Genomic DNA, 26,644 nt, shown 5'->3' with positions numbered 1-26,644 from the left:
TTGGGATTGCCACAAAGTTTGTCAACTACGCATTTGTTTGTGGCCCACACTTCCAAGAAACAGATGAGCTATCAAGACATTTTATTTATATGTGGCAGATGCCTTCTCACCATAGTACAAAATGAAATTAATTTGAATCTACCTTTCCCTGGTGTGATGATGTCACATCATGAAGGCAATCAGACTTGGCTAAATGATGATGTCACAAAGCCAGCTTGGAGAAAGGCCAGTGCTTCATACTTTCACTTTGAATGGGTGAACATTTCCCTTGTTTTGCAAGGCTCCAGGACAATAAATAAAATTGTGAAGTTTGGGGCAAACAATCTCTCTCTCTCTCTCTCTCTCTCTCTCTCTCTCTCTCTCACACACACACACACACACACACACCAGTTTCAGCTGAGGCTTAATTTTAGCTTTGATTGTGTTACTTATATAATTGGTATTAGAAATGTTGTAGAGGGACCTGCTAATATTCTTACTAATACAACACCGGAAGTAAATTTCCGAGATGCCCTAATTTCTCTGTCATTTATATACACTGCCCAAGGGAATACCTCCATACCTTTTGCAATCTGTAGTACGGGTGTGGTAATAATTGTTGTTGCATTATATTGCAGTCTTCTTACATTTTTGTTAATGTTTGTATTTTTCTGAATAATGTCATTTCCAAAAGACTCTAATACCTAGGATCAGAAAATCTACATATAAGACATCTATAAGAAAAGTTCCAAAGGAAGGATTGTTAAGGGAAAAGAATCTCATATCAGATCACATCAGTGCCCATAGACTGCACTGGGAAAACCATGCATGGGGGTTCCATGGTGTAAAAGTTTAAATAGCATGGATCCTCTGAGTTTCCAGAGGGGACCCTCCTCAAACCATGGTGTGTCCCACGGACTCAAATGTGATCCATAATTAGAAGTTTTGGCAGCGGTAAGAAATCCTGAAGGTTCTGGGTTTTTGTGCCTCTGGCTGCAGCATCAGCAAACACGATTGCAATTTTTACAGTGTGTATATATCCTGTGGGATCGAGGGCACAAGGCATAGCTGTCAACTTTTCCCTTTTCTTGCGAGGAATCCTATTCGGAATAAGGGAATTTCCCTTTAAAAAGGGGGAAAGTTGACAGCTATGGCACAAGGAGAAGGGGACGACAGAGGACGAGATGGTTGGACAGTATTCTCGAAGCTACTGCGGCGGGAGGCAGTGGAAGACAGGAGTGCCTGGCGTGCTCTGATCCATGGGGTCACGAAGAGTCGGACACGACTAAACAACAACAACAACAAATATCCTGTGGACACCTGGATGCGCTCTTCTTTGAAGAGTTGTCGTGGATGTGTGTGTGGAAACCTGTTCAAAAACCCAACGAAATTCACGGGGTTCGTTGCCAAAGCTCCGCCTGGAAGTGCTTTTTCTTTTCGTTTTTTTTTTTTTCCTTTTCGCGCACCGCTTCTTTAAAAGGTGCACGGCGTTTTAATTAAAAAATAATAATAAGGAGCAGGTGTGGCGCGCAGCAGCTCTTCAGAAATGTAACAAGTGGGTCGGGCGACGCGGGGTTAGAAAGCGTGCGAGCCGACAGAGAGCGGGGGCCGCCCGGTCTGCTGTACTTTCCCCCCCCCCCCCGTTAGCTTCCCGCCCCCTCCCTCTGCTCACGGCGCCCCTGGGTCTCTCCCTCCTCGTCGGCCCTGCCCCAGCCCATGCGACCCAAGGCCGGCCTCCAACACGCTTTGCGCCCCGCGCGCTCCGCCTTGGAGAAGCCCCGCCAGGCGCTGGCACTTCCTCCTTCCCAGCAGGCCTGGATGTGGGGTAAAGGTGAGAGGAGAAGCGAGCCAAGAAGCAGAAGCCTCCGCCTTCCGCCGCTCCCGCTTGAGCAAACTCGGGCTTCACTGTTGGGGCTGGAGACCGAGGGACGGGCGGCGGCGAAGACCCCGACTGCTACGCCGAGGCCTCTCCGAACGGGAAAGCGAGCAAGCAGCGCGGCCTGCGAGGCGCCGGGGCTCAGGTAGGGGGAGGAAGCGCAGCGCTGTGGGAAGAGGAGGGCGGCGCTGGGGTGGGATGGGAGGGAGCCCCTCAGAAAGTGGGGGAGGGGGGCGCCCCGCAAGTGAGTTTTTGGAGGTATTGCTTGCTCCCTTTTATCCTTCCCTCACCCCACCCCATAAGTCGCCTTCTGTTGTTTCTGCAGCTCAGCAGCCAAAGCCAAACAAACTCGACACTTTGCAAAGCAAAGTAACGCGAAAACGGGCAAAGTTCGCAACGGAGAGTGACACGAGTTTTGTGTTATTGATTTGCTTTGCAATAAGCCGTCCTGGGCTAGGGCTGACATCACCAGCAAAACTTTTTTTTAGCCCTGTACTGTCCCTGCAACTGCTTGTAGCCCCAGCTACAACTTGAACGCAAGGCGGCCCCGTCTGCACCTGACTGCGAAACTAGGGTTGCCTACACATTTAAAGCATACCCCCCCAAAAAAACCTGGAAACTTGTTAAGGGTGCTGCGGATTGTAGGTCCGTGAATGAACGACTGTTCTTGGGGTTCGTTTAGGGGGGGAATTTTCAGCGTACAGTGTATATGCAGCCTGTTTAAGCTTTCAGCTGCCTCTGCTTTTACTTTTGGGGAAGCACTTAGACGGTATATGAACGAGAAATGACAGCGACGTTATCAGGGTTCGGAAAGAAAGTGATGTGTGTGTTTCTCAATCGCCCTGCAAAATGAACCCATTTTAGATTACCTTTTGCAAAGATGCCAGGCAGGCAGAGCACACAGTCAGCAGGGGACATTGTTGCCATGGGTGCCCAAGATGCTTCACATAAAATCAGTAAAGACTGGCTTGTTCTGGATTTCTGACATAACAACCTACTGGTGGTAAACAAAGGGCGGGGTTTGAAATAATATAGTATAAGCTTGCCACTACAGGTATCGTGATATGTACCATGGAGGGTAAATACATGTTGGGTAAACCCAATTGAGTATGATACTAAGATCATGATGTATTATTTCTATGCATATAATTACTATAATTCATAAGTTGCACGAGGTGGTTTGGTTGTACTTAAATTTGCATATTATTATCAGCTTCAGTGTCATTGAGAGCTCCTCTAGATTATGATCTTTCTGAAGGGTGGGATTAATACCTTTTTCACTAGGCACACCCAGCACTTAGCAGTTCTGTTTCCCACAGAATAAAAGCTTTGCTGTGAGGGAATAGCTTTTTCTGACTTTAAAATAAAAAGGTCTGTAGAAGATATGCACTCCAGCAAAAGGAGAGCATATAGTCTCTGGAGTAAAAGGTGTGGTTGTTTTTAAACAGGCAGGGACATTCAAATTGACTTGGATCGTGGGAGAGGTTTACGTTGTAAATGACCCAAGTAAAACGAATTAACGACAGATCAGGAAGTGCAATCAGTACATAGGAGTCACAGTTTATTTATTTATTTATTTTTTAAAAAAATACTGTTTTCTGCAGATCGTCATGGAAAACCAAGTGACTGATTCTTCCGAAGAGCGTACATTTCAGTATCAGAGTTCGCTCCCTTCACTGCCCGTTCCTGTTCTTGACGAATCTTTAAGGAAGTACCTCGATTCAGGTCTTAAACAAACGTTAACGTTTATTGTGGGTGAAGACTTAAGTAACGTGGAAATAATAGCCTGCTTTTTGTCTGCTTAGTCAAATAACTTCATGTGCGTTAAGAGTCTGAAAGTACTAAGGATTTTGAAACACAGTTACTACAATACATTACTTTATTTGCAGAGTTAGCACGAAATGTACCAGTATGCTTTCAATATTTAAGGCACATGAAGTCACCATAAAAATGTTTGCCACTGAACTGTGCAAAGGTTGTATAGTGTTATCCAACTCTGCACGTTTTAAAGTCAAATGGGAGGAGCTTGAAACCATGACAATGTCCTTGTTAAAATTACTTGGTTCCTACCCAAGACACACAACCTTCAAAATACAGCAGATTTCTATATACTGAAGCTGTAAGTGACACCGTGCTTAGAAATAATAATTAATATGTTAATAAAGAACTTATTATCAGGTAAATGTGTATAGGGTTGCAGCCTAAGAGAGTATTATTGAATACCTGTTTGAAATACCCAAGGAACTAGGAGATTTTACAGTTTAAATGCCAAAAATTGGCAGTCATTACTGGAAGGAAAAAAATATTTTCTTATTTCTGTTACAAACTGTATGGCTTTTTTAAAAAAAATAGGAAATTCTTTCCAGTAGCACCTTAGAGACCAACTGAGTTTGTTCTTGGTATGAGCTTTCGTGTGCATGCACACTTCCAAGAACAAACTCAGTTGGTCTCTAAGGTGCTACTGGAAAGAATTTCCTATTTTGTTTCGACTATGGCAGACCAACACGGCTACCCACCTGTAACTGGAGCTTTTTAAAAAGTTCCTTTTAACCTTAACTCTCATATTCATGATTTAAAATTGAATGGATTGTATCCACTAAGGGTCGGATACCTTGGTTGGAAATAAAATTAGCTCCCATTGATTGCTTGATCAGCTAAAGCCATAGTTGATTAATACTTGCAACCCTTATTGTTGTAAGTTTTCATTTTTCATGAAACATTATTAGAAAAGAATGGTTGTTACCAAGGACTTGCATAATTTTTTTTAAGCAACACTTCTGAATCAAAATAATTCCCAGCTATCACTGAATATCTTCCTAAACATTGGGCATATATGCCAGTGTATAAAGTTGTCATTGTACATTGTGTCCTTTAAATTTAGTCGGTTAAAAGTTTCATAGTCCTAAGAATCAAAACAGCTTCAGATTTCTCCAGCCAAGCACTGTAATGACTATGTCCTTAAGAGTCAATTTACAAGCTATACCAGCCTGTTGGACTGCTCCTTAGAATTGCAGTGTAAGTCTCTGACAATATGCACACTTGAAAGAAGTTCAATAGAAAACAAGCACACTTGGTAAATGGATGTAGGATTGCCAGCACAGTTTAGCAATGGTGGATAATCACTGAGTGATTATTGCTGACCGACTCTTCCGTGACTCACTGTTTTTTCTTCAGATGTAATAATCTGAAACCAGGCCAGGGAATAGGGTGTGCGTGGTACCTGGCTCTATTCTGATTTGGCAAAAGGGTAGGAGATAGCAATTTGCAGATTTTACAGTACAGAAATAGCCCTGGCTCAGTTATATTCAAAATATAGGCTTGGCAAGGTATTCAAATATTGCCAAAGGACTCGACCATGTCGTTTCACTCTTCATCTTCTCAGGATTTGTTGTGGTGACACTCCTTCTCAAAGGAAAAAAAAACACCAAAACCTTATATCTACTGAACACTGCTTACTGTTCATGCTCAATGTGAGCTTTCCCTTTTACTTTGAGAGTGTAGTGACTGCAGGCTAATTCACCCAGGCCTCTTCTTAGTCTTGTTAACTAAGTCACATGTGCAAACTCTGTCTATTCCAATAACATTGTGTTTCAGTTGATAGTGGATGGTAATGAAAGTTCTGTTTGTTGTTATTAATTTATAACGATTCTTCTGCACACGTAAGCCATCATTTAGTAATACAGAGATAGGTTTGCATGTATGAATCTGCACTGTGTTTGTCTCATTAACATTCAGCTGTTAAGAAATAGCTCTCTACAGATACTGTCAGCTGTGGCAGTTTTTGTTTTTTGTTTCCTGCACACTGATTTAGAAGTTTGGAACATAAATGCAACTAGGAAGTACAGTCATAAATAGGTTCAGAACATTTTTGTTTAACTAAACGTTTGTGTTTTGCAGTGAGACCTTTCCTAAACCAAGAAGAATATCAGAGAACTTCTGACATAGTAAAGAGATTTGGAAATGGGATTGGGAAAGAGCTACATCAAAAATTACTTGAAAGAGCTAAAGTGAAGAGGAACTGGGTATGTTTTAAGAAAGCTTGCACAGTTTGCTAATTCATGCTGATATTCAGTTTTCTAATGAAAGACAAGAAAAGGGTGCAAGGATTATATCTTAGAAATATCAGTCATTGACTCAATACTTTGATCCTTACTTATAGTGCTTCATCTCCTGTTGCGGGATGAACCACACATTCTAGCAGAATCTTCAGGACAAAACCCTCTTTTTACGTGTGGAAAACCAGCACAAATGCATAATAACCAGATCACCAGTTCAGTTAATCAAAAATATTATATTCTGATTTCCATCCCACTGAAATCAGTACCGGGTAAGTCTTGCAGAGCAATCCAATGCATGTTTACTCTCTACAGAAGTCCCTCTGTGTTCAGTGGACTTCATGTGTGCATAGGAGTGCAGCCTAAATTAATATAAGACCAATGCTTCACTTTAATTGTACAGTCATACCTCGTGTTACGTATGCTGCGGGATGTGTACGTTTGGGTTACGCACTGCGGTGACCCGGAAGTAATGGAACGCTTTACTTCTGGGTTCAGCGGTTCACGCATGCGCAGACGCGCCAAATGACCACTTGCGTAGAAGCGCCAAATCGCGTTGCGCACATGCGCAGATGCGGCGCTTCATGATACGGACGGTACGGGTTACGAACGGGGCTCCAGAACGGATTCCGTTCGTAACCAGAGGTACCACTGTATTGTGGATCCATCTAGATGCAGGAACAAACATTTTGATGTGTTCAAGCACAGGCTGCTTTGCTTTGGTCTTAAATTTGTTGATTGAAGAAGAGTTAGAAAAAAAATCTGTTACATAAGAATTCTTAAACCGGATTCCTGGTTTATGATATTTTACCATTTCATATGTAAGAAACAGAAGGAAATCCTTTTCTCTTTCCTATTTTAGTTGTGCAGAGACCCGTATCAGTGCTTAGAAAATGGAGACAGTTTCACATGACTTTTTTTTTTTTGGATATTTATTTATTTTTATAACAAATAATGGTACAAATCTCATTCATCATGTTATTTACAATTATTCTCCCTCCCCTCCTCTGGACTTCCCTCAACTCCCCCTCTGCTGAGTTATTTAGTTTTATTTATCATGTCCTGCTTTTCCTACCCAAAAATAAAATCCCTTATTTCTCTGAAATATCTGTTACTCAAATGAAATTGTGAGTTTATTCAAATCCCGTCAGTGAATCCAGTCCATTCTGTTGTTTCTGCAAATAAACTAAATGGTTCCCAGACTCTTTTGAAGTCCTTTTTTGTCCTTCTCTTGTAGTTTGTCTGTTAGCCTGGCCAATTCTGTACAGAACTGCCCAACCCTCTTTTGATGTTCAGAACTACTTGTGCCGATGCCAGTTATGAAGCAGTGCTTGCTCTGAGGCCATTCGGCAGAAGACAAATCTAATTAAGTGTCAGAGCTGTGCTCAAGGCTCCTTATGCTCTTAACTGCTGTTTCTTTTCAGCTGGAGGAATGGTGGCTGAATGCGGCCTATCTTGATGCACGTTTACCAACACAAATCTATCATAATTTTGGAGGGCCAGGCCCTTACCTCGAACATTACTGGCCACCCAAAGAAGGGACTCAGATAGAAAGAGGAAGCATTGCTGTATGGCATACCTTGAAATTCTGGGAACTATTGAGAACGTAAGAAACTTAAAAGCGCCATGTATTAGTTCTTATATATAAGGATGATACTGGTCACATTTTGGGTGGGAGTGCGAATATTGCTAATGTTCATTGCTGAATGTAGTCCCATTTGATTGTTTGAGGAGTTCTGTACCTGCTTACTTGGGAGTAAACCCCGGTAAACTCAATGGGACTATTTTTGAGTAGACATGTATAGGATTGCACTGTCCGTGTCCTGATACGGAAGGAACCCAAAGGTCTTGGAAGTCCAAACCTGTGTCATAATGTAAGATGCTTCAAACATATATCAGCTTCTTGTGGATTAAGGCTGCAGGCAGAAGTAAGTCCCATTGAACTGTACGTCACTGCATCCAAGTTAGCATGCACAATATGAGGCTGTAATTGTCATAAAAGGAGGGAACAGGGGACACCTTATGAGCAGATAGCTTTGCTGACTTAGGTAAGTGATTCTGATCACAGGCTACAGAAAAAGGTTTTAAGTGTTCAGAACACTAGCCTATCTAATCAGGGAAAGATTCCTTCCTGGTCTCAAATCTGGTATCATCTAGTCCCTGGGTTTGCTGCACATTCTTTTCAACAGAATTTGAATATCTTAACAATGTATTGTTGTCTTTATTGCAGAGAAAAGTTGCCTGTACATAAACATGGCAATATGCCTCTGGATATGAATCAGTTCCGAAAGTTGTTTAGCACCTGCAAGATTCCAGGAATTGCACAAGATTCCATTGCCAGTTATTTTAGGACAGGTAAAAAAAAAAAAAAGATTAGAATTATTTATTTATTACAAAGCATGTTTATATAACATCCATTGCATACAAAAGGGCTCACAAGTACATTTATTTTGCTGCTCTGGTTTTAAGAATCAATATTATTGTTTGGTTTCATTTCCTGGCCTCACAGTAAGGTTTAATCTGCAGTGTGGGAATCCAGAGGCAAATAGTCACTTATTTCTTAAAAGTCCCAGTGAAATCTTTGTAACCTATGTAAAAGTTACCTAAAAGGACAACTTCAGTTAAGTACGGTCTTTGCAGCATCTTGGCACTAAAAAGCCACAAGATTTGACTTTTTTTGTGCAACTCTTGAAAGCACAGTAGCACCTTCAGTAACAGGATCTTGCAGTCCTACATAAGAACAAACAGGTTCAGTCACATCTTTAAATCTAAGTGAAAAGAGGGTGGATTTCCTTTGGCCTGATTTGGTTGACAGTAAAAAAAGCTTCTTAAATTATGTTTGTACTTTGGTCACAGTGAACGTTAGCAGGCTGATTAAATTGCATTGATTGTAACGTCTATAAAAATAAAACTAGTTGTAAAATTATTTTATATAAAACAAACTTGGACACTAGTTATTAGTTGCACTAGTTCTTAGCTACAGAGTTCTTGCAATGTCCAGCTGGAATGGAAAGAATTCAAGAAAACCAGGAGGCAAAAGTTGCTCATTTTTCTGTGGAGAGGCCTTTCCCACCAATACAGCCATCAGTGCAAGAGGTTTCAGGGAATATGAATTGATGCCGCAGTAACGGAGTATACTGACAAAGTTACACTTACATCGATGCTGAGTTGCCTGTTAATTCGCTTGAACACATAATCACCAGGAATGTTGTTTACAGGTGTATTAAGCTCTTGGTGAGATAATAATCTTTATAGGCACACCCAGTCACTTTGATTGCCTCTGCAAAACATGCCCTGTTGCCACTGTTCTCTTCAGTTATGCCAGTATGTAGGTAGTTGTGATGTACAAAGCGAGAATGCCTCCTTCATGTAACATTCCTGATGGTAAAATGATCTGCCTGCTCCTTTATAACCCTGCGCCATCTAGTTAGGGCAGTATGCACTAATTGTGTACTTGAGGCTGAGGGGCAGAGACCATTAGCAGCAATAACACTGAGCTGTGGGAATGAAGATGTCTCAAGCCAGATCCATATTCCCATGTCCTAACAAGAACCTTTGAACTCTCCCACCCCCCTTCCTGGAAGAGACAGGGATTAGGGAGAAAGCAAATGCTCACTCTTGTTTCTTTCCTTGGTTATTGAAAGATGAGACCGTTCTTCAAAGGTGAGAAGTTTTTCTCTAGATCAACACAAGGGCTGCTTCTTTGGGCTGGCGTCTTTACTATCAAACTGTCCCCTGAACCCATCTGCAGTTCCTTCCACTTCCTCTCATCTCTAGGAAAGAGCCTGTAACCTGAACATCAATGACCGAGGACCAGCCAACTCTCTCACATGTTTATTTGTAATATTGCTTACATGCCTCTTACCATAAAGTCCTGAGGCCGGTCACAATATATAGTTTTGAAAACAAGTGAAGCATTTCAAAGTGCTGTAATAATCAAAACACTAGACAGTATAGATTCAACAAAATGGGTGGGACCCACAAAACAAAATACCTTAACAGTCGAAGAACAGAGTGACAAGGTGTGGGCCTTCAGCATTTGGTGAAAGCCATACAATGAAGATTAGCATGTCAGGGGTACTGGTTCCCTCACCATCACTTTATATAAACACAGGTTTGGGTCTCTCTCTGTGTGTGTTTTAAATCCACTGCTACCAATTCACTCAGAATGCCTTAGGAACATGGATAGTAGACCTAGGTGTGAGATGAACTCTGCCACTAGACAGAGCATAAATTTTAAAATAATATTGCTGATTTGTTAAAGGAGTACTATATACATAAAGGAATACAAATAATTATTTTTTTGGGGGGGGGGTCTTAAAAGTGTTTGTTGACAGTTCCTGAAGATTTGAGAGGCCCTCACACTAGCCTCTTAAGTGGCTTTTGTCTTAGGCCAAATTCCCTAACACTCCACCCTAGCCAAATCCTCTCACAAACCAGTCTAGCTACTGAGGTCAATTTGCCTCTGTGTCTCAAAGCTTGTCTGGGTGTACACCTGGCTGCTTGGACCAGTTTAGCCAACTAATATCCTACTTGTATACCCATCTCCTGATAAGAACACACAGTATTTCAGGCTTGTTTGTGTGGATGCTAATGCTCATATCATTTAAGAAAATGATATTTTAAAAAATACTCTAGTCACCATTGTATTGCTGTGATCAAAGTGTCCAAGCATCTGCTGGGAATCACTGCAGTATTCATCCAGATAAAACAAAACAAATCCAACACCTGCTATGTTTTATTTCTTCCTTTCCAGAGGTAAACATTGCAGAGAATCCTAAATATTCAGCTGTGTTGTCACATCATGCTATAGAGCTTTTCTGTTTCAGTTATCTTTGCAGCGCAGACTTGTGTTGGACTAAGAAACACATTTCTCCGTTGAATTGCGTAATGATTAAAAGAGGTTATTGTATCGGTTTTATTTGTTGCAGAACCTTACCTTGCATTTTGCAGTGACTGCATCATACTCACAGGCTTTTTTTTCTTTTCTCTTTTTCGTCTTTCAGACAGTGAAGGTGAATCCCCATCTCACTTGATAGTGTTGTGCCAAGGTCGAATTTTTGCATTTGATGGGGTACATGATGGTCAATTATTGAGCCCACCAGAAATTTTTAGGTATATTTACAATAAGTACAAGTTAAAAATCAATGATCAAGTATGTTTCTGTTACTTTTGTTTCTATGTAGATTTAATGTGAGTTGCCCAACATGTTAACAAGTAATATTTGTATTCTAAAAATGTCTCCCTGAGATCACTGAGGGAACATTTTGCAAGGAAGATTCTACGTCTTTAAAGGAGTTGTGCAAGCTCCATTGAAATAAATGGCATCTGCATGGCAGTAGCGTTTAGTGGACTATACTCTGATATTAGAGTTCCACTTCATCATGGTCGTACCTTGAATCCAGAACACCCTGGAACATTCTTTTGGAACCCAAATGTCCGATGGGGCTTCCGGGGCTTATGATTGGCTGCAGGAGGTTCCTGCAGCCAATCAGAAGTCATGATTTGGTTTTCGAACGTTTTGGAAGTCGAACGGACTTCCGGAACAGATTCTGTTCGACTTCCAAGGTACGACTGTATTATGTTTCTTTCACATTAACTCCTTCCTATAAAATTCCTATCTGTTATTCACTCACTTTTTATGGAGGATCCAGATTACGTCATTACAGGATCATTGCATTCCAGTGTTTTCTGTCTTGACTGATTTGTGACATTTTTTTCCTTTGCATTTTATTGCAAAAAAAACCAAAAACAATTGTAGCAAAGTGATATTGACACTGTGACTTTAAAAATTTCCTCCGTGAAGTTTCTGCTCCTTATTGTTTCCTGTTCAGTATATGTGGGGGACACATGATGAATTGCCTCTTAATTAGTCGACTTCTGCTCCCCATGGGAGCAGGCTTCAATTACTGATTTCAGAAAGGAAGAGAAAAGAGAAATAAAGTTAATCTTTTTCTCCAGCCTCATGAGAAACGGAAAGAAACCGATTGCATTGTGAGTCGCTACTAACCTCCCAAGTGTAGTGAACAGGAACTAATAAAAGTGAAAGCTGAAAAGGAAGCAAACTATTGCAAGAGACCTTGGATCAGTGGGAGTTTCATCCATGGCGATGGATGCTGCTCAATAAATATTGAGCCATAGTTTTAAATTCAAATGACAACTTTGGGCTTAAAAAACAGGATGCCATTTGGGTGCCTCTCTGGGTTTCTCTGAATAGTTGGATGGGCTGAGTGGTTATAGCAGCAGCAGCTGCCATTTGCTGTTGAGAAATGTGCGGCGAGAAAGCCAGGAGGGGATGACAACTTCCAGACAGCAGCTGCTACAAGGGCCACTGCTGCCACAGCTGTCCCCCTCCTTTCAATCTTTTGTGCTCCATCTCCTGAAAACCACCATCTCTTCCATTCATGGTATCTGTGAATGTGGTGGTGAAAAGGAGATTCTGACTCAGTTCTGTTTCCGGCCGCCTTAAAGGGCCCTACTGCAGAAACAACCACTGACCTCTTATTTCCTTTTCTCTGAAAGGCATCGCTACAACCTGGGTGCTTCAGAGAGCAATTAAAGTATTACTTAAAAATAAAATAAAAAATCTCGACACGAAGAAGAGAACGTGCTAGAAAAGAGAAATACATATGTGGTTGCTCTATGAATGTTGACCTGTAAGGACATATTTCCACAGAGAAATAGGGCAAGATCCACTGAGCATAGGTGCGCCTCTTAGAAATCGTGGGGAATGAGTAGTTCTGTGCAATTTTTGCCATTGGTATACTGTAGTTGTAAAAGGCATGAGTCTGAAATGAGTTCTGAGGAGGCATGCAAACAATTCATCAGACCATCTTAGGCTCCTGGTTGGGGCCTGTGAGAAAGCATGGGGGCATATGAAGGTAGGCAGGATGGCCTAGCGGATAGGACACTGGAACTTCAAGTTCTGTGTAATCACAGGCATAAGAGAGTACCTTAACTAATATTTTGCATCTGAACTACTAACTAACTTTAATTTCTCATTTTTTTATATTTTAAATCCGTCAAGGCAACTTTCCTACATCAAAAAGAGATGCCAAAACGAACCCAAAGGGCCAGGATTGGCTGCCTTAACATCTCAGGAAAGAACCCCATGGGCAAAGGTTGGTACACTTCATTTATTTTTTTGGTGGAGGGCAGTGATTGCCTGGATTGATGCGTTTTTTTGATGTTTAATCAAGACTACACTTGTCTCTTAGACACGCGACTATCTTATCAACTTGGATCCAAAGAACCTGTCCCTGTTGGAAAAAATACAGAGCAGTTTATTTGTAGTCTGCCTCGATGGATCGAGTCCTCAAGCTACACCTGAAAATTATACAGAGGTAATTATGGATTGCTGGGTTTCATATTCTATGCAGTTCTTAATAACCTGTTTCATGTTAAATATACATTTGGCTCACCTCATGTTGTGCTCGAAGCTGTAGGTTTCACTCCACCCATGAATTACTCCAATATGTCCTAACTTAAAACAATATCACTATTATATCATGCAGTATCCATGTCGACACAAAGCTGGTACATCCCATCCTCTGCTAAATAATCTCTGCTACGGTGCTCACAGAACAAACTGCAGCATGTCACAAGTAAACAGTGGAAATGAACATGATGCACAACACCAAAGTATCTGCAGAGCAATTATGCTCCTGAGCAGGTAGCATGTATCACGAGAGGGCAGACGGCCGTTTGCTCAGACCAAAGGAAATTTCCATCCCAATCAGAAGTATGTCAAACGGGAGAGAGAACGAGACCTGTGCAGTTGGGTGCTATACAACAAAAACTGATAAAATACAAAACAATCCCCAACTCAACCAAAATACTAAAGCAGGATCACAGTAATGATTACAAAACAACCATCGGAATTGAAACATCAACATTAATCTTCGTGCCTTTTATATCTTGGCTTCTTGCAGTGGTTATATAGCAACATGGTTTCTACAGGCAGCTCTCGAGTACAGGCAAAGAGGGAAAACACCGATTAGCAACAAGAAGATTGTTGGACATTAACTGTAATACTGAACTGTGGGAGTGTTGTGGTCATTTCTTAGGGTTAATTTGTATTTTTTTGGTGGCAAGTGCTTGTAATGTTTAATAATAAACTTCGGTCAGAAAACATGTGCTTCTAAACGTGGGGACTGAGGACCATTTGCTTGTGTTGGGAGATTGGCATCTCCGGTTCAACCTTTTTAATATTTAGTGCTATAAAATACCGTTGTGTACAGGCAAATGCACTCTCCACATACGTGTAAATCAGTTGTTGTTGTTGTTCAGTCGTTCAGTCGTGTCCGACTCTTCGTGACCCCATGGACCAGAGCACGCCAGGCACGCCTATCCTTCACTGCCTCCCGCAGTTTGGCCAAACTCATGTTAGTAGCTTCGAGAACACTGTCCAACCATCTCATCCTCTGTCGTCCCCTTCTCCTTGTGCCCTCCATCTTTCCCAACATCAGGGTCTTTTCCAGGGAGTCTTCTCTTCTCATGAGGTGGCCAAAGTACTGGAGCCTCAACTTCAGGATCTGTCCTTCTAGTGAGCACTCAGGGCTGATTTCTTTGAGAATGGATAGGTTTGATCTTCTTGCAGTCCATGGGACTCTCAAGAGTCTCCTCCAGCACCATAATTCAAGAGTTGAGAAGAACTGTACAGTCGTACCCCGGAAATCTGTTCGACCTCCAGAATATTCGACTGCTGAAGCACGGCTTCTGATTGGCTGCAGCAGCCAATCAGAAGCTGCGGAAGCCCTGCTGGACGTTCGACTTCCAAAAGAACATTCGAAAACCGGAACACTCGCTTCCAGTTTTCGATCATTGGGGAGCCGAAACATTCAACTCCCAAGGCGTTCGGGAGCCGAGGTACGACTGTTTTTTGAGCAACTGTTTGTTTGTTCTTTCTTTGCTGTGTTAAAATGCCACCTTTCTGCTGAAGCACTTAGTATAAACTAGTGGCCTACAGTCTAAGAGACTTGAAAGAAAACTGAAGCCAGTTCTGGGTGGGGAGGAATCAAAGGGCAGTTCGGGAATTTGCTGTCTCATTTCACCCTTAGATGCAGCCAGGTGATATGGGAACTGTATGATTTCATTTTGATCTTCTGTTAATTTTTTGCCAATTTTTGTCAAGGGTAACGTTGCAGGCTTTTCTTTTGGAACTGAAATGTTAACTTTTGACTTAGATCACCACTTTGGCTCTATCGGGAGATCCAACGCTACGCTGGGGAGACAAATCGTACAACTGCATTATATTCTCAAATGGAGTGTTGGGTTCAAACTGTGATGTAAGTAGATTTTTTTTTACCTGAGGCCCCATCGATTCTTTGTATTCCTTAAATCCTACAATTTTTTTTAAAGTTGGTGGTAAAAAAGGAGTTGTGTCATTTTGAATAGCAGTTTCAGTTTTGGCACTCTCAAATAAATAACAATTTACAGTATAAAGGAGTTCCTTTAATTTGATATAGAGTGCCATAGTCTGAGGGATATAGCTGGCTAGCTAAATACTGAATAAAAAAGAAGCATAACATAATGAAAGAAACTCTCAATGAATGCATTTGCACATAACAGTAAACCAGATTTTCAGGCCCCATATGGTTTATCTAGAAAGGGCAGTATGCTGACTGAACAGTCCCACTTTGCCTTCCCTGGTGCAAATGGAATACCCCAGTAAGCTTGGTTTGTTGCTCCCTAGTCGGCAAAACCAACAATAAAACATGGCTTCAGGTTGGCTAAGGATCATGGCTAGTTAGGGAGCAACAAAACGCAATCACCGTTACAGACTTAAAGGAAAGCCAAGACACTCTTGTTATGGGAGTAGCAAAGTGGAAGGAATTGCTCAGTGTTCGCAAGCATGTTTACTCATTTATGATAAGACAGACCTTCTAGTTTATTGTGGTTTATCATTGCAATGCAAAACATGGCTGGTGCTACACCTTGAGAGTCTCTTTGTGGAGGAATGCCAGAGAATCAAAATCAGTAGGTTTGGGCCCAAGTTTTTGGTGCACTAATACAGTCATTTCTGTTTCGCAAATGTTTCAGCATTCTCCTCTAGATGCCATGGTTTTGGTAGTCCTCTGTTCTTACATCGATGCCAAGGTTGCTGAGTCGGAGGGAAGGTGGAAGGTATGAAACATTTACAGTTCCATCCTATGCAAGTTAATAAAAAGATCCTCATGTTTATGGGAATAAATCTTGGAACTACTCTCTCATCTTTTGAAATGAAAAACAGGGACCAGACAAAGTGCGGGATATCCCCTGGCCAGAGGAACTTGTGTTCAGGTTGGATCAGAAAGTGCTAAATGACATTGCACACTCTAAGGAACAGTATGAGAAGCAGGTATGTTCTCTCTATGCATCTTTTTCTGTAGAAACAGGTTTCCTTTATTTAGACCTGTCATGGGTTAGCTGTCTCACCAGCTTCACTGAATTCTCAAAGCACAATGATATCTGGGACAGGCACATTTGATTAAACATTAGAGCTTTCAGAACTCATTAGTACAAACCTCCTTCTCTCCGACAGCAATTTATTTGTGACTTTAAATTATTGTAACCTGATTAAAGTAATGAGTCAGTTGTATCAAAATGGTTTTAACTGATTAGAGCTAAAATCCTGTGCACACATGCTTTGAACTTAATAGGACCTACTTTTGAGTAAACCTGCATGGGATTGAGCTCTAAAGCTACATCAACTGGTAAATGATGAAAACAATCTTTTTGAAAGAAAAAGCATGCCTCCTTTAGTTTTAGATGGTGCCCCCTACCTGCAATTAATCTAGGATGCCCCTTTAATTAAGGCTGCAGTCCTATATCTGCTTAATTCCAGGCAAGTCCTAATTTAACTCAGTGAGGCTTACTTCTGAGGAGACTTGCATAGGGTTGCATGCCAATATAGGTGTTGTATTGTATTGTATTGTTAAAAAGGTTATATTCACTGATTAAAGGTTGTAGCCGTGCAATAAACATAGCTGGGGGAAACCAGCAGTAGTGATTAAAAAAAGGCTGCTGACATGCCTAGTAGATACGTATTAGGAAAGTGGCAAGAAGTCTCTGGCAACTTTTGCCTGTTAGATCTCCAGGTGTGCAATTAGACAAGCAAAAGCCGAGCAGAAACATTTTGAAGGTTGCTTAAATGTAACAAGGGACAAACCCCATCACTTCCTTTATCTAAAACCAACATGGTGCCTTCCAGATGTTTCCCATCAGCCCTTGCCAGTATGCCATGGCTAGGTTGCTGAAGGCTGATCTTTAAAAAAGGTATCTGAAGAAGTGTGCATGCACACGAAAGCTCATACCAAGAACAAACTCAGTTGGTCTCTAAGGTGCTACTGGAAAGAATTTCCTATTTTGTTTCTTTAAAAAAGGGTAAGATTCGAATGCATTTGGGTTCCTGTTTTCACCTGAATCCAATAGTGCTATGTAAGGGGTGTGGAGGGCGGAGAGGAAATAGAATAGTCAATATGCATAATTGTGTAGAAATTTTGGGTTTAATTTGGGTTCCCGCCCCTTTATCCTGTGGTGACAGCGTTTTGTTTTTCTCAGGTGTCTGACATAGAGGTGGTGAATTATGCCTTTACAACCTTCGGCAAAGCGCTGATCAAGAAACAGCAGTTGCATCCCGATACATTTGTTCAGCTTGCTCTCCAGCTGGCGTACTATAAACGTCACGGACAGTAAGGAAAAAACATGTTATCTAGGGAAAATTTGATCGCGCGGAATCAAATAACTTTGAATACGTTGATTCCTAAATGAAATAAGTTGTGGAGCAGATCCTTAGTAGCTCACCCAAAAATACCTATACGAGAGAGCGTGCAGCCACTTGGAATGCAGGCCGAAATACAATGGGACGCTTCAAAAGCATTTGGACCTCCTAAGCAAAGTGGGATGTCCCTGATGGATTTTGAGGCTCTGTAGGAGACAGCAGGGCTTGGACTGCTGCCTTGGTAGACATGCTTTTAAAGCAGTCGCAGTAGGAACTGCTCTGAAAGTACATATCGGGGTAGTCATCAAAGGGTAGATGTAAAGTAAGTGCACCCAAAAAATAGCTGCCAGTGGGGCAAGACCCCTCACACACACATCAAGGAGCCAGAGAGGGTTAGGATCCTTTGTGAGGGATGTATTTTTTATCTCCCCTCCCAGCCATTTTTGACGGTGCCGGTAGGTATTCCACTGCGATACCTTGCTCCCCAGTCACAGCTACGTTAAAATATTGGATGCTTGAATTGCTTTTGTTTTGTTTTGTTGGGAAGGGACACCACTGAGAAAGGCTTGCATAAAAGTGCCAGCAGGGAGATTGGAAGATTGGGCGGCTGCACCAGCAAAATCCAGTCCAGCACTCATGACAGAGCTCCTGCACAGCTCACACACACACACACACTGTGTTGATGGCTTGAGCAATCCCATTACCTTCATGTTCCTGGATCAGTTAGTCTGATTGGTTCTTTTGTATATGGTTTTCTGCTAAAACATTGAATTGGTAGGATCTTTAATATACCCTCACTACACCTCCAGGAACCTCTCTTCCACCCCCCATTTTTTTTTGCACGCTCCCATCAACCATTGATAAATACATTTAGAGTGGTTTGCATGTAACCATGCTGGAAACGTTGTTCTAAGCAGCGAGGAAATTTTTTTACCACTGTCTTTACCTGTGCCTGTGTGATAATTCCCCCCCCCATCCCCCAATAGCCATGCTGCATATGACCAACTTTGCAGGAGTTGTTCCACACCTGGGTTCAAATACTCTCTCTGTCTTGAAGCACAGTGGGTGGCCTGTTAGTCTCAGCCTATCCCACTTGAGAGTTGCTTTGAATATCAAATGAAAGCGGTGTAAGCCACCATAAGCTGCTTAGAGAAAGGGTGAGGCAGAAATATCATAAATAAACGAATGCACTGTGATTGCACTGCTGCTTTTAAAGGTTCACATGCATTCGCCTTCTGTTCATGCCCTTGAAAATGAATGGGGAAAATCTTACATTACTTAAGTTAGCTAAAAAATAATAATGAATAAGATCTCCGATTTGCCTGCCTCCTTTTACTACCTCCTACTTCCTTTAAGCATGCTTGCACAATTGGATACTTTCTCGTTCAAGTGGAAAGGGAGCTTCCTTTTTTGTAATTGTCATAACATTCTTTTCTAGCCCAGGTTGCTGCTATGAAACTGCTATGACCAGACGTTTTTACCATGGCCGGACAGAGACTATGAGACCGTGCACCATGGAAGCAGTTGAATGGTGCAAATCCATGGTAGATCCAGCCTTTACTGTAAGCATTGATAAAGATAAGCACTTTTAGGATTTCCAATTCTGCATGCTTTGTGTTGTCGCTGTGAAAAGCAGCCGGGATGTAGGAAACAAGGCTGTCTATTCAAGCCTTTTTGTAATAAAGGTTGAAATCCAGCGGATACGTAAGCCCTTATGTTCCCTTGGTAGTTAAATCTTGGTTGCTGCCTCATACATCCCATTCACCAGCTTTCTTCATGGCAGAGAGTACAGATGACTAAAGCAATCATGTTATGTAACACACACAACTTGAGACCTAAGACTAAGCCCATTTACCATGGGAGATATAGCCATTTGTTGTTGTTTTTAAAATGCTAGAACAAACTATATTGTTTCACTGGAATTTCATTTCCTTGTTTTTAAGTGGGGCAGCGATAGATCTCTCTCTCCTGCGGTTTGCTATCAAGTAGTACGAATTAGAAATCTGGCAGAGAAATAAGGTGGCCATCTCACTTCTACAATTTTTTTTGGTCTTCCTTTCTTCCTCCTGCTTTTCATTCTGTTCACTGTACTGTTGGGTTTTGCTTGCACAGGAGCTCTGGATTCATCCACTATTAACTGAACAGTTTGGGCACTTGTAAGCTAGAATATCACATTGCAGAAATCCCACAGGGCTCTGTTCAGGTTTCTCACACCACAGGATTGTTGCAAGACAAAAAGCCAGAGTGTAATAAAGCTTATCCCTTTACAGGGCTCATTCTGTGCCCATTTTAGTTTGGCATGTTCAGTTTTGCTGCGGTCACTTTTCCATTGCCGTTTTTAAAGGTTCTTTTCCACATTTATTCACTTTTAAAGCAGTTTGTTTTTATTTATTACATTTATACCCCACCTTTCCTCCAAGGAGCTCAAGGTGGCACCCGGTGATTGCAGGTGGTAAGAGTTTTGGTTCTACGAAAATTAGGGTATGTTATATCCAATAGCTCTAGCCATGTTGGGCAAGTGTATCTATTTGACACTGCGTTTCATGAGTAAAGTATATCTCTCCCCCACCCCTTCCAAAAACTGGGTCGTTTGGGGAAACATAAAACAAGGTTTTGTTTATTTCGCATATAAGGATATTTAAGCATTTTCCGGTTCCATTGAGGAAAACAAGCAAATTCAGAGATCCACTCTGATGGTTAGCTAGTTCTTCTGATTACCAGCTTGAAAGGAAACAGTTCGGGAGAGGAGGGGCCAAGCTGATCTCTCAGTTGAGTAAATACGATGGACCTGCCTTCCCATCTCCCCCTCTGCTGCAGTCATAGGAAATGGCAGCTAACAGTTGAGGGGAGAGGAGGAGAGAAACACCAGCTCATCTGTCTGCTGAGCCAATGGAACGGGTCCTGCTGTCCTGACACTCTTTAAGCATTGCTATAAATATGGATAGTGAGGAAGCAGGCATAAGGTATGGATTGGGTGGTATGCTGCATTTTCTTTTTTGTAGTGCTTTTTGAGCAAATGTCACCTGGATAAGACCTCCCTGACTTGACTGAGTGCACGTACTGATAATTTATAAAACAATGCATGCTCACTGTTTGTGTATGGATTCGCCTTTCATCTCTGCAGGACACGGCTATGAAAAGGTGGTGACTCCCTCCTGCTGGCTGATGTATTGTTAAATAGACAAGTGCCCTAAGTTGTTGCGTTAACTCTTAAAAGTGTTCATTTTGCCCGGGGACTGCAGGTCATAAACGGTGACAAGGAAAAATTTCAGTTGGCTTTGAGGGAACAGCAGGGATGTGCAATTTTTCCTCCAGCGACTTGCTTGAGGCAGGAGTCTTCAGTTTTATGCTGTTGGGTGCCACAGTCCGTTCAAATGATTTTTCTTTTCTTAACTTTCTGCAGCTCGGCCAACGAAAACAGCTTATGCTGAAGGCATTTGCAAAGCACAATAAACTGATGAAAGAATGTGAGAATGGAAAAGGTACTTTCCTTTTTTTACGCTTGCCAAGGGATGTTTCTATTGTGATAAGTTGGCATTTTGTTCTCTCCACCTCTTTATTGAGACACACTGCTGAACCGAGCTGAAAATGTGGCATATTAATTCACCCTTCCATGCATTGGAGGCAGCAAGCTCTGCCTCCTAAGAGCATAAACTGCTGTCATTGCTACCCTTTTAGCAAATTCATGAGCATCCATATTAGGGGGCAGAACGGGTAGTTAACCTCCCCGATGTGCCATAGTTCTCTAATGACCAGCTTTCAAAAGTCTCCAGGACAGGGGTAGGGAACTGCTGACCTGCAGACCAATCCTGGCCCATCAGGCCCATGGCCTGCTAGGCTGTTTTGGGGAAGCCACACCTGCCCACCCAAAGCTCCTGATCACTCCACTGCTGGAGTAGGATGTGGTCCTACCTGCCCATCAGGTGATGATGAGTGGTCGGAGTGCACCTTGCTGAAGGACAGAGGAGCAGTTTGCATATAATGGAAAAAGTTTCTTCCTCCCAGTGCTGCTCTTTGAGGTGACCTCGTTCTGCTCCTTAAACTTATGAAAATTGGAGATTTTCAAAGGAACAGTTTGAGGCTGCTTGAAAAAGGCCTTCAAACATTGCTGTGCTGCACTTTGATGTCCTAACAATTGGGACTGCAAAGCACAGCATCACCTATGAGAGACAGCAGATTTACCCATTGGGAAACAGGAGTTGACCTGGAATGTATGGTAATCAGAGGCCAGGCCTACTTAGGCCTTGTCACCATCCAGACCCCGTATTTATCAGAAATTGTAGGCCTGTTCTTCTATGCTAATTTGCATATTTTCTTTGCGGTATTTATCACACACACCCCATTGAGAAATCCCTGCAGATGGCCATGAGCATAATCCCCAATCCATTTTGGCCACTGCTCTTGCTGAACCAATTAAAGATTGTCAGAGTGCTCGAACCATACTTTCCCCACCGCAGGTCTCTGGCACAGGGAGCTATGAAAATCTACAGCTGGCCATTGAGACAGGCAACGAGTAAGAAATCCATACAGTACATCTAAACCACATGGGATTTAAATTTCTCTTTACAGGATTTGACCGCCATCTTTTAGGTCTCCTGCTTCTGTCAAAGGAGCACAGCCTTCCTGTGCCAGAACTCTTCTTAGATCCTGCTTTCTCTAGAAGGTACCCTTTAAAAATGCTATGTCTTTGTCTGACAGTTGGGAGTGTGGGGCACCTCAGCAAATCTCGCACCAAATCCCAGAGTGGCAGATTTGTCAGGGTTGATTGGGTGAAAAGGGATGAGTAACAGCCCACTATAGCAGCTGATAATGTTGCCTTGGTGACAAGGCCAACTGCCTGTAGGCTGAGCAGTCCCAGATGCTCCAGAAGAGCCTTGAGAACAGCTGTGTAACTTGCAGCACTCCCTTTAAAAATGTTCTTGCCTGGTGCTTTCTTGAGTCTTTGCTGCTGGACCAGAAAGGATGCAGATAAAGAGAGGACTTCCACCCACCTTCCAGCTAGCTCCTCCTGTTCCTTCGGCGCAGGGCCATAGTAGTATTGCTTTGCAATTCCCATTTTCTCCAGGTAGGACTGAGAATGATTCCCACGAGCTGCGATAGCTCAGTTGGTAGAGCATGACGCTCTTAATCTCAAGGCCGTGGGTTTGAGCCCCACGTTAGGCAGAAGATTCCTGCATTGCAGGAGGGTTGGACTGCAATGACCCTTGTGGTCCCTTCCAACTCTAGGATTCTATGTCTCTGTTAAACCCCTGCAGAGCTGTTGCCAGTCAGTGTAGGCAACCCTGAGCTAGATGGACCGACCATCTGACCTACGGGCAACCTCTCTTAATGCTTTGATTTTGATAATGATGAGAGCGCATTCACTTCCTCCGGTGTAGCTTACTAAGGATCAAAGGGAAAGCAGCCGTGTGTGTTTGTTTGATTCCAGATGGAAACGATTCATTCTGCAATCGTGTTTCTTTTTTTTAATTCGCAGTGGGGGAGGTGGAAACTTTGTGCTTTCAACTAGCCTTGTCGGCTACACGAGAGTCGGGGGAGCTGTGGTTCCAATGGTGCACCAGGGCTACGGCTTTTTCTACAGAATTAGAGACGACAGGTGAGGATGCTCTTAGCCCTAACTCAACAACTTAAACCTGCTCTCTGCGTTTCTCTCTATGTGCATCGTCAGTGAAAGTATCAGCCCTGGCAGTATTTCGGTAGGCAAGCCAGAAATCACATGCTGCCCTCACAGCTAGCACTTAACTGGTTTCAGTATATTTTTTTGTCAAATGAAAAGGAGGGTATGACCAAGAACATAGGGTTGGCATATTTCAAAAAGTGAACATTTAGACACACAAGTTGATGAGCTTTTTTCTTTTTTGGCAAAGTTGTTGAGCTTTCTTTCTGTATTTTTTTTTTGGGCGGGGGGAGCTTTTTATAGTTTTACCCAAAGTTGTTTGAGCTTTTTTGTGGACATTTTTAGCTATTATTTAGGAAAATCGGCAAAAATGACACTGCCGACCCGACTTGCCATACGTCCAGATTTTTCTGGACGTTTTGCCACTTTCTACCCAGACAGCGCTTCCGACTGCAGCATTCCGTGTATGTTTTGGAATTTCCGGATGTATGGCAACCCTAAAGAATGGGAGGGGAAAATGTCCTTCAAAGGGGAAAAACAAGAGTGAAAGAGAAGTACAACAAGCATCTCAAGGAGAACTTGGGATTGCTATTTCTGTTCCTGTCTTGGCAATACAGTAAAGGTTACTTTCATTGTGAAATACAGTGGTGCCTCGCTAGACGAAAATAATTCGTTCTGCAAGTATCTTCGTCTAGCGATTTTTTCGTCTAGCAAAGCACCAAGGCAAGTAGCGGTTTTCGCGTGATGAAATTTTTTTTTTTCCGTCTTGCGAGGCAGCCCCATTGACAATTTCGTCTTGCGGGGCAGCCTTCCGCTAGCGAATGCGTTTCGTCTAGCGAGGCATTCGTCTAGCGGGGCACCACTGTACTAGTACTGCCATGGTATTCAGTATAATGCTGAATGTGCTGGTAAAGAAAGATAATGGATTCTGGATTCACAGTTGACTTCATAATACAAAAATGTGCTAGTATGATTCACTGGATAGTGCGTTTGAGCTGGCGGGAGGGGATACATCAAGAGGAAAGTGCTCCCCAAGATATTCAGAGGCCCAATCAGAACTGGTGCTTTGAATTGGGCCTGGAAATCCAGTGCAGACATTTCAGCTAAGGGTGTAAAAGGTTCTTGCACACTCATACCTTTTACACTAAAGTCATTGCTCTAGTATTCAGAATTGCTGTATAGTATGTCGCCTTTTCAAATCACGATGGGATCATCTAGTTGCTCAGCAGCTTCATCCATATGCAACTGAACATCTGTGTCGGTTTTTTAGAATGCTATTTATCTAAACAATTGTTTTTTGTTTTGTTTTTAACATTTCCACTGATAGGATTGTTGTGGCCTGCACCACCTGGAAGTCATGTCCAGAGACGGATGCAGAAAATCTGTGTCAAATTCTGTTCCAGTGTTTACAGGACATGGTCAAGTTAATGAGCACAGCCCAGCTGTAGAGAAGAAGCTGACACTATATAGTGCCTTTAATGCTTTGTGCAATTACTATGTCTGTGTATCCTGTACACTTGAGGGAGGAAAGTTTAAGCCAAGAGGAGTGTTTACAACTAGGTAAGCTACTTTCCGGTTGAGCATAGGCAGGGAGAATGCAAAACTTTTCTTTTTTTTTATAATGACCTTTACTGCAATAACAATGCAATAGTTTTCCTTGAATAATGTTGCAACAGCAATGCAAAAATGACAAACTCTTAGTAGAAACTATGCAATATTAAACCAAGCCTCAGCAATGCAAAAACATGAGCGAATCAGTGGTAGTTCAGAAAATGGTACACATGCTCTGTGCCTTAGAGCAGCCTTTGCAAGGATTATGAATCATGATTCCTTTCTAGACAGGATGATTATAACATGGCTCTCAGAATATTTATCTTCTAAAGAAGGGGTGGGTAAGCTTTTCGGGACCATGGGCAAAAAAATCACCCTTGGCCAGCCTTACATGAGCTGCTTGCCAGCAGTGGATATGCGCGTGTGCGCACACACACAAACACACCACTTGCCACACACTCAGGCAGGTAAGCACTCAGCTGCTCATCAAATTATCAGTCTAGTGATGGGGGATGTATTTGTATTTCTACCTTTAAAAAAAAGAATGGCAGAAAAACTTGGTTGTGGGGCTGGGTAAGCCTCGACCCCCCCCCCTGCTAGCCATTAGTCACCCCTGGTGTAATGTAATCATGATAGGTATTGGGATTATTGCTTTATATAATTCTTCACTACTGTCCTATTTTCTGTGATGGGATCTTTGCAACTCAAAAACCACCACTTAAAAAAAAGGCTTTTGAACAGAATGATCATGTGCGAAACTTGTTTTAAAATTTTACTTTTATTTTCCAAACCAAGAATATAAAGTGAAACTGTACTTGAAAGCTTGCTATATATATAAATATATATACCACTGTTGCTTCACACGTATAGCTCCACAAAATTCTCAGGACTTCCTTAGCATTTTAAAATGAAACAAACCCCCCCTCTCCTTTTTATCAGTTCTGTAATTTCTTCTCTTTGGAATAAAATCACATCAAAGACCATGTTGCCTTGATTAATCTATATGTACATATACACACTTCATTGTGAAGAAGGGGGGGCAGGCTCCTGAGCCCACTTGTCAAACTCCCCTAACCCATATGGTGCTTAAATTCTTTCAAAACACTTAACGTGGATATTTATCTTTAAAACCTATCTCTTTATACCCCATAATTCCACAATAAACAACCCAATGCAGCTGTCAGTTAATGAAAAGCAATACAAAAAAGTGGTAAACTATAAAATCCAGTCATTTATCCCAAAAGGGATATCGTGGACCTGGAAAAGATGCCGAGAGAAGCAACCGAAATGACCAAGGAGCTGGAGCAACTTCGATTCCGACTAAAGATCAGGACGAACTTCCTGACGGGATGAGTTGTTCAACAGTAGAACAGTCTCCCTCAGAGGTGGTGGACTGTCCCCCTTTGGAGGTTTTTAAGCAGAGGTTGGATGGCCACCCACCATGGATTCTTTAGTTGAGATTGCTGCATTGCAGGGGGTAGGACTAGATGACTTTTGAGGTACCTTCCCTGATTCTATGAAAGGTGACAACAGTTGGGGGCTTTAGCTTAGAAGAAAAAGTGGGTAGGTAGGGATATATTTTGTGTATAAAAATTAGGCATATTCTGGAGAAGCTGGAGTCCTCTACTAAGGAACAGAAGGGAGTTACTCATGCAGCTCTTAGTTTAACTGCAGGATTTGTTACCACAGAGTGTAGCAATGCCCACCAAAGCTTTAAAAGTTTCTTTCCCACAGGCAGTTGCTGTTGACTGGCCCATTTGTGGGGAGGGGGACAGTCTAGCTAGGTCAGGCTCTATGGTCTTCAGGAGTCTCGAATGAAAACAGCCACACAAGTAGATTTGCTTCCCAGTACATTGTGAGGAAGC

At 42.2% G+C, this 26,644-nt stretch overlaps 1 protein-coding gene across 1 annotated transcript; it reads left to right on the top strand.

Annotated features, from left to right (window-relative positions):
• Positions 1 to 1,696: 1,696 nt before the first annotated feature.
• CROT (carnitine O-octanoyltransferase) lies at positions 1,697 to 25,606 on the top strand. The gene is made up of 17 exons (XM_033165152.1): positions 1,697 to 2,000; positions 3,460 to 3,580; positions 5,753 to 5,877; positions 7,335 to 7,516; positions 8,141 to 8,265; positions 10,917 to 11,025; positions 12,938 to 13,031; positions 13,128 to 13,253; positions 15,096 to 15,197; positions 15,952 to 16,035; positions 16,142 to 16,249; positions 17,452 to 17,582; positions 19,050 to 19,173; positions 21,015 to 21,093; positions 22,181 to 22,274; positions 23,088 to 23,207; positions 24,556 to 25,606. The coding sequence occupies exons 2-17, from the start codon at positions 3,466 to 3,468 to the stop codon at positions 24,674 to 24,676; spliced, it is 1,839 nt and encodes a 612-aa protein (XP_033021043.1). The 5' UTR covers positions 1,697 to 2,000; positions 3,460 to 3,465; the 3' UTR covers positions 24,677 to 25,606.
• The last annotated feature ends 1,038 nt before the right edge of the window (positions 25,607 to 26,644 follow it).

This window comes from Lacerta agilis, chromosome 12, assembly GCF_009819535.1.
Source record: "Lacerta agilis isolate rLacAgi1 chromosome 12, rLacAgi1.pri, whole genome shotgun sequence".
Lineage (NCBI taxonomy): Eukaryota > Metazoa > Chordata > Lepidosauria > Squamata > Lacertidae > Lacerta > Lacerta agilis.
Note: the sequence above shows the minus strand (reverse complement) of the source record. Positions and strands in the feature narration are given on the sequence as shown.

Coding starts and splice junctions, on each gene's coding strand:
- CROT (XM_033165152.1), top strand. CDS start 3,466: ATGGAAAACCAAGTGACTGATTCTTCCGAAGAGCGTACATTTCAGTAT. Junction 13,032..13,127: donor AAAGAACCCCATGGGCAAAG/GTTGGTACACTT, acceptor CTTGTCTCTTAG/ACACGCGACTATCTTATCAA. Junction 16,036..16,141: donor AGTCGGAGGGAAGGTGGAAG/GTATGAAACATT, acceptor AATGAAAAACAG/GGACCAGACAAAGTGCGGGA.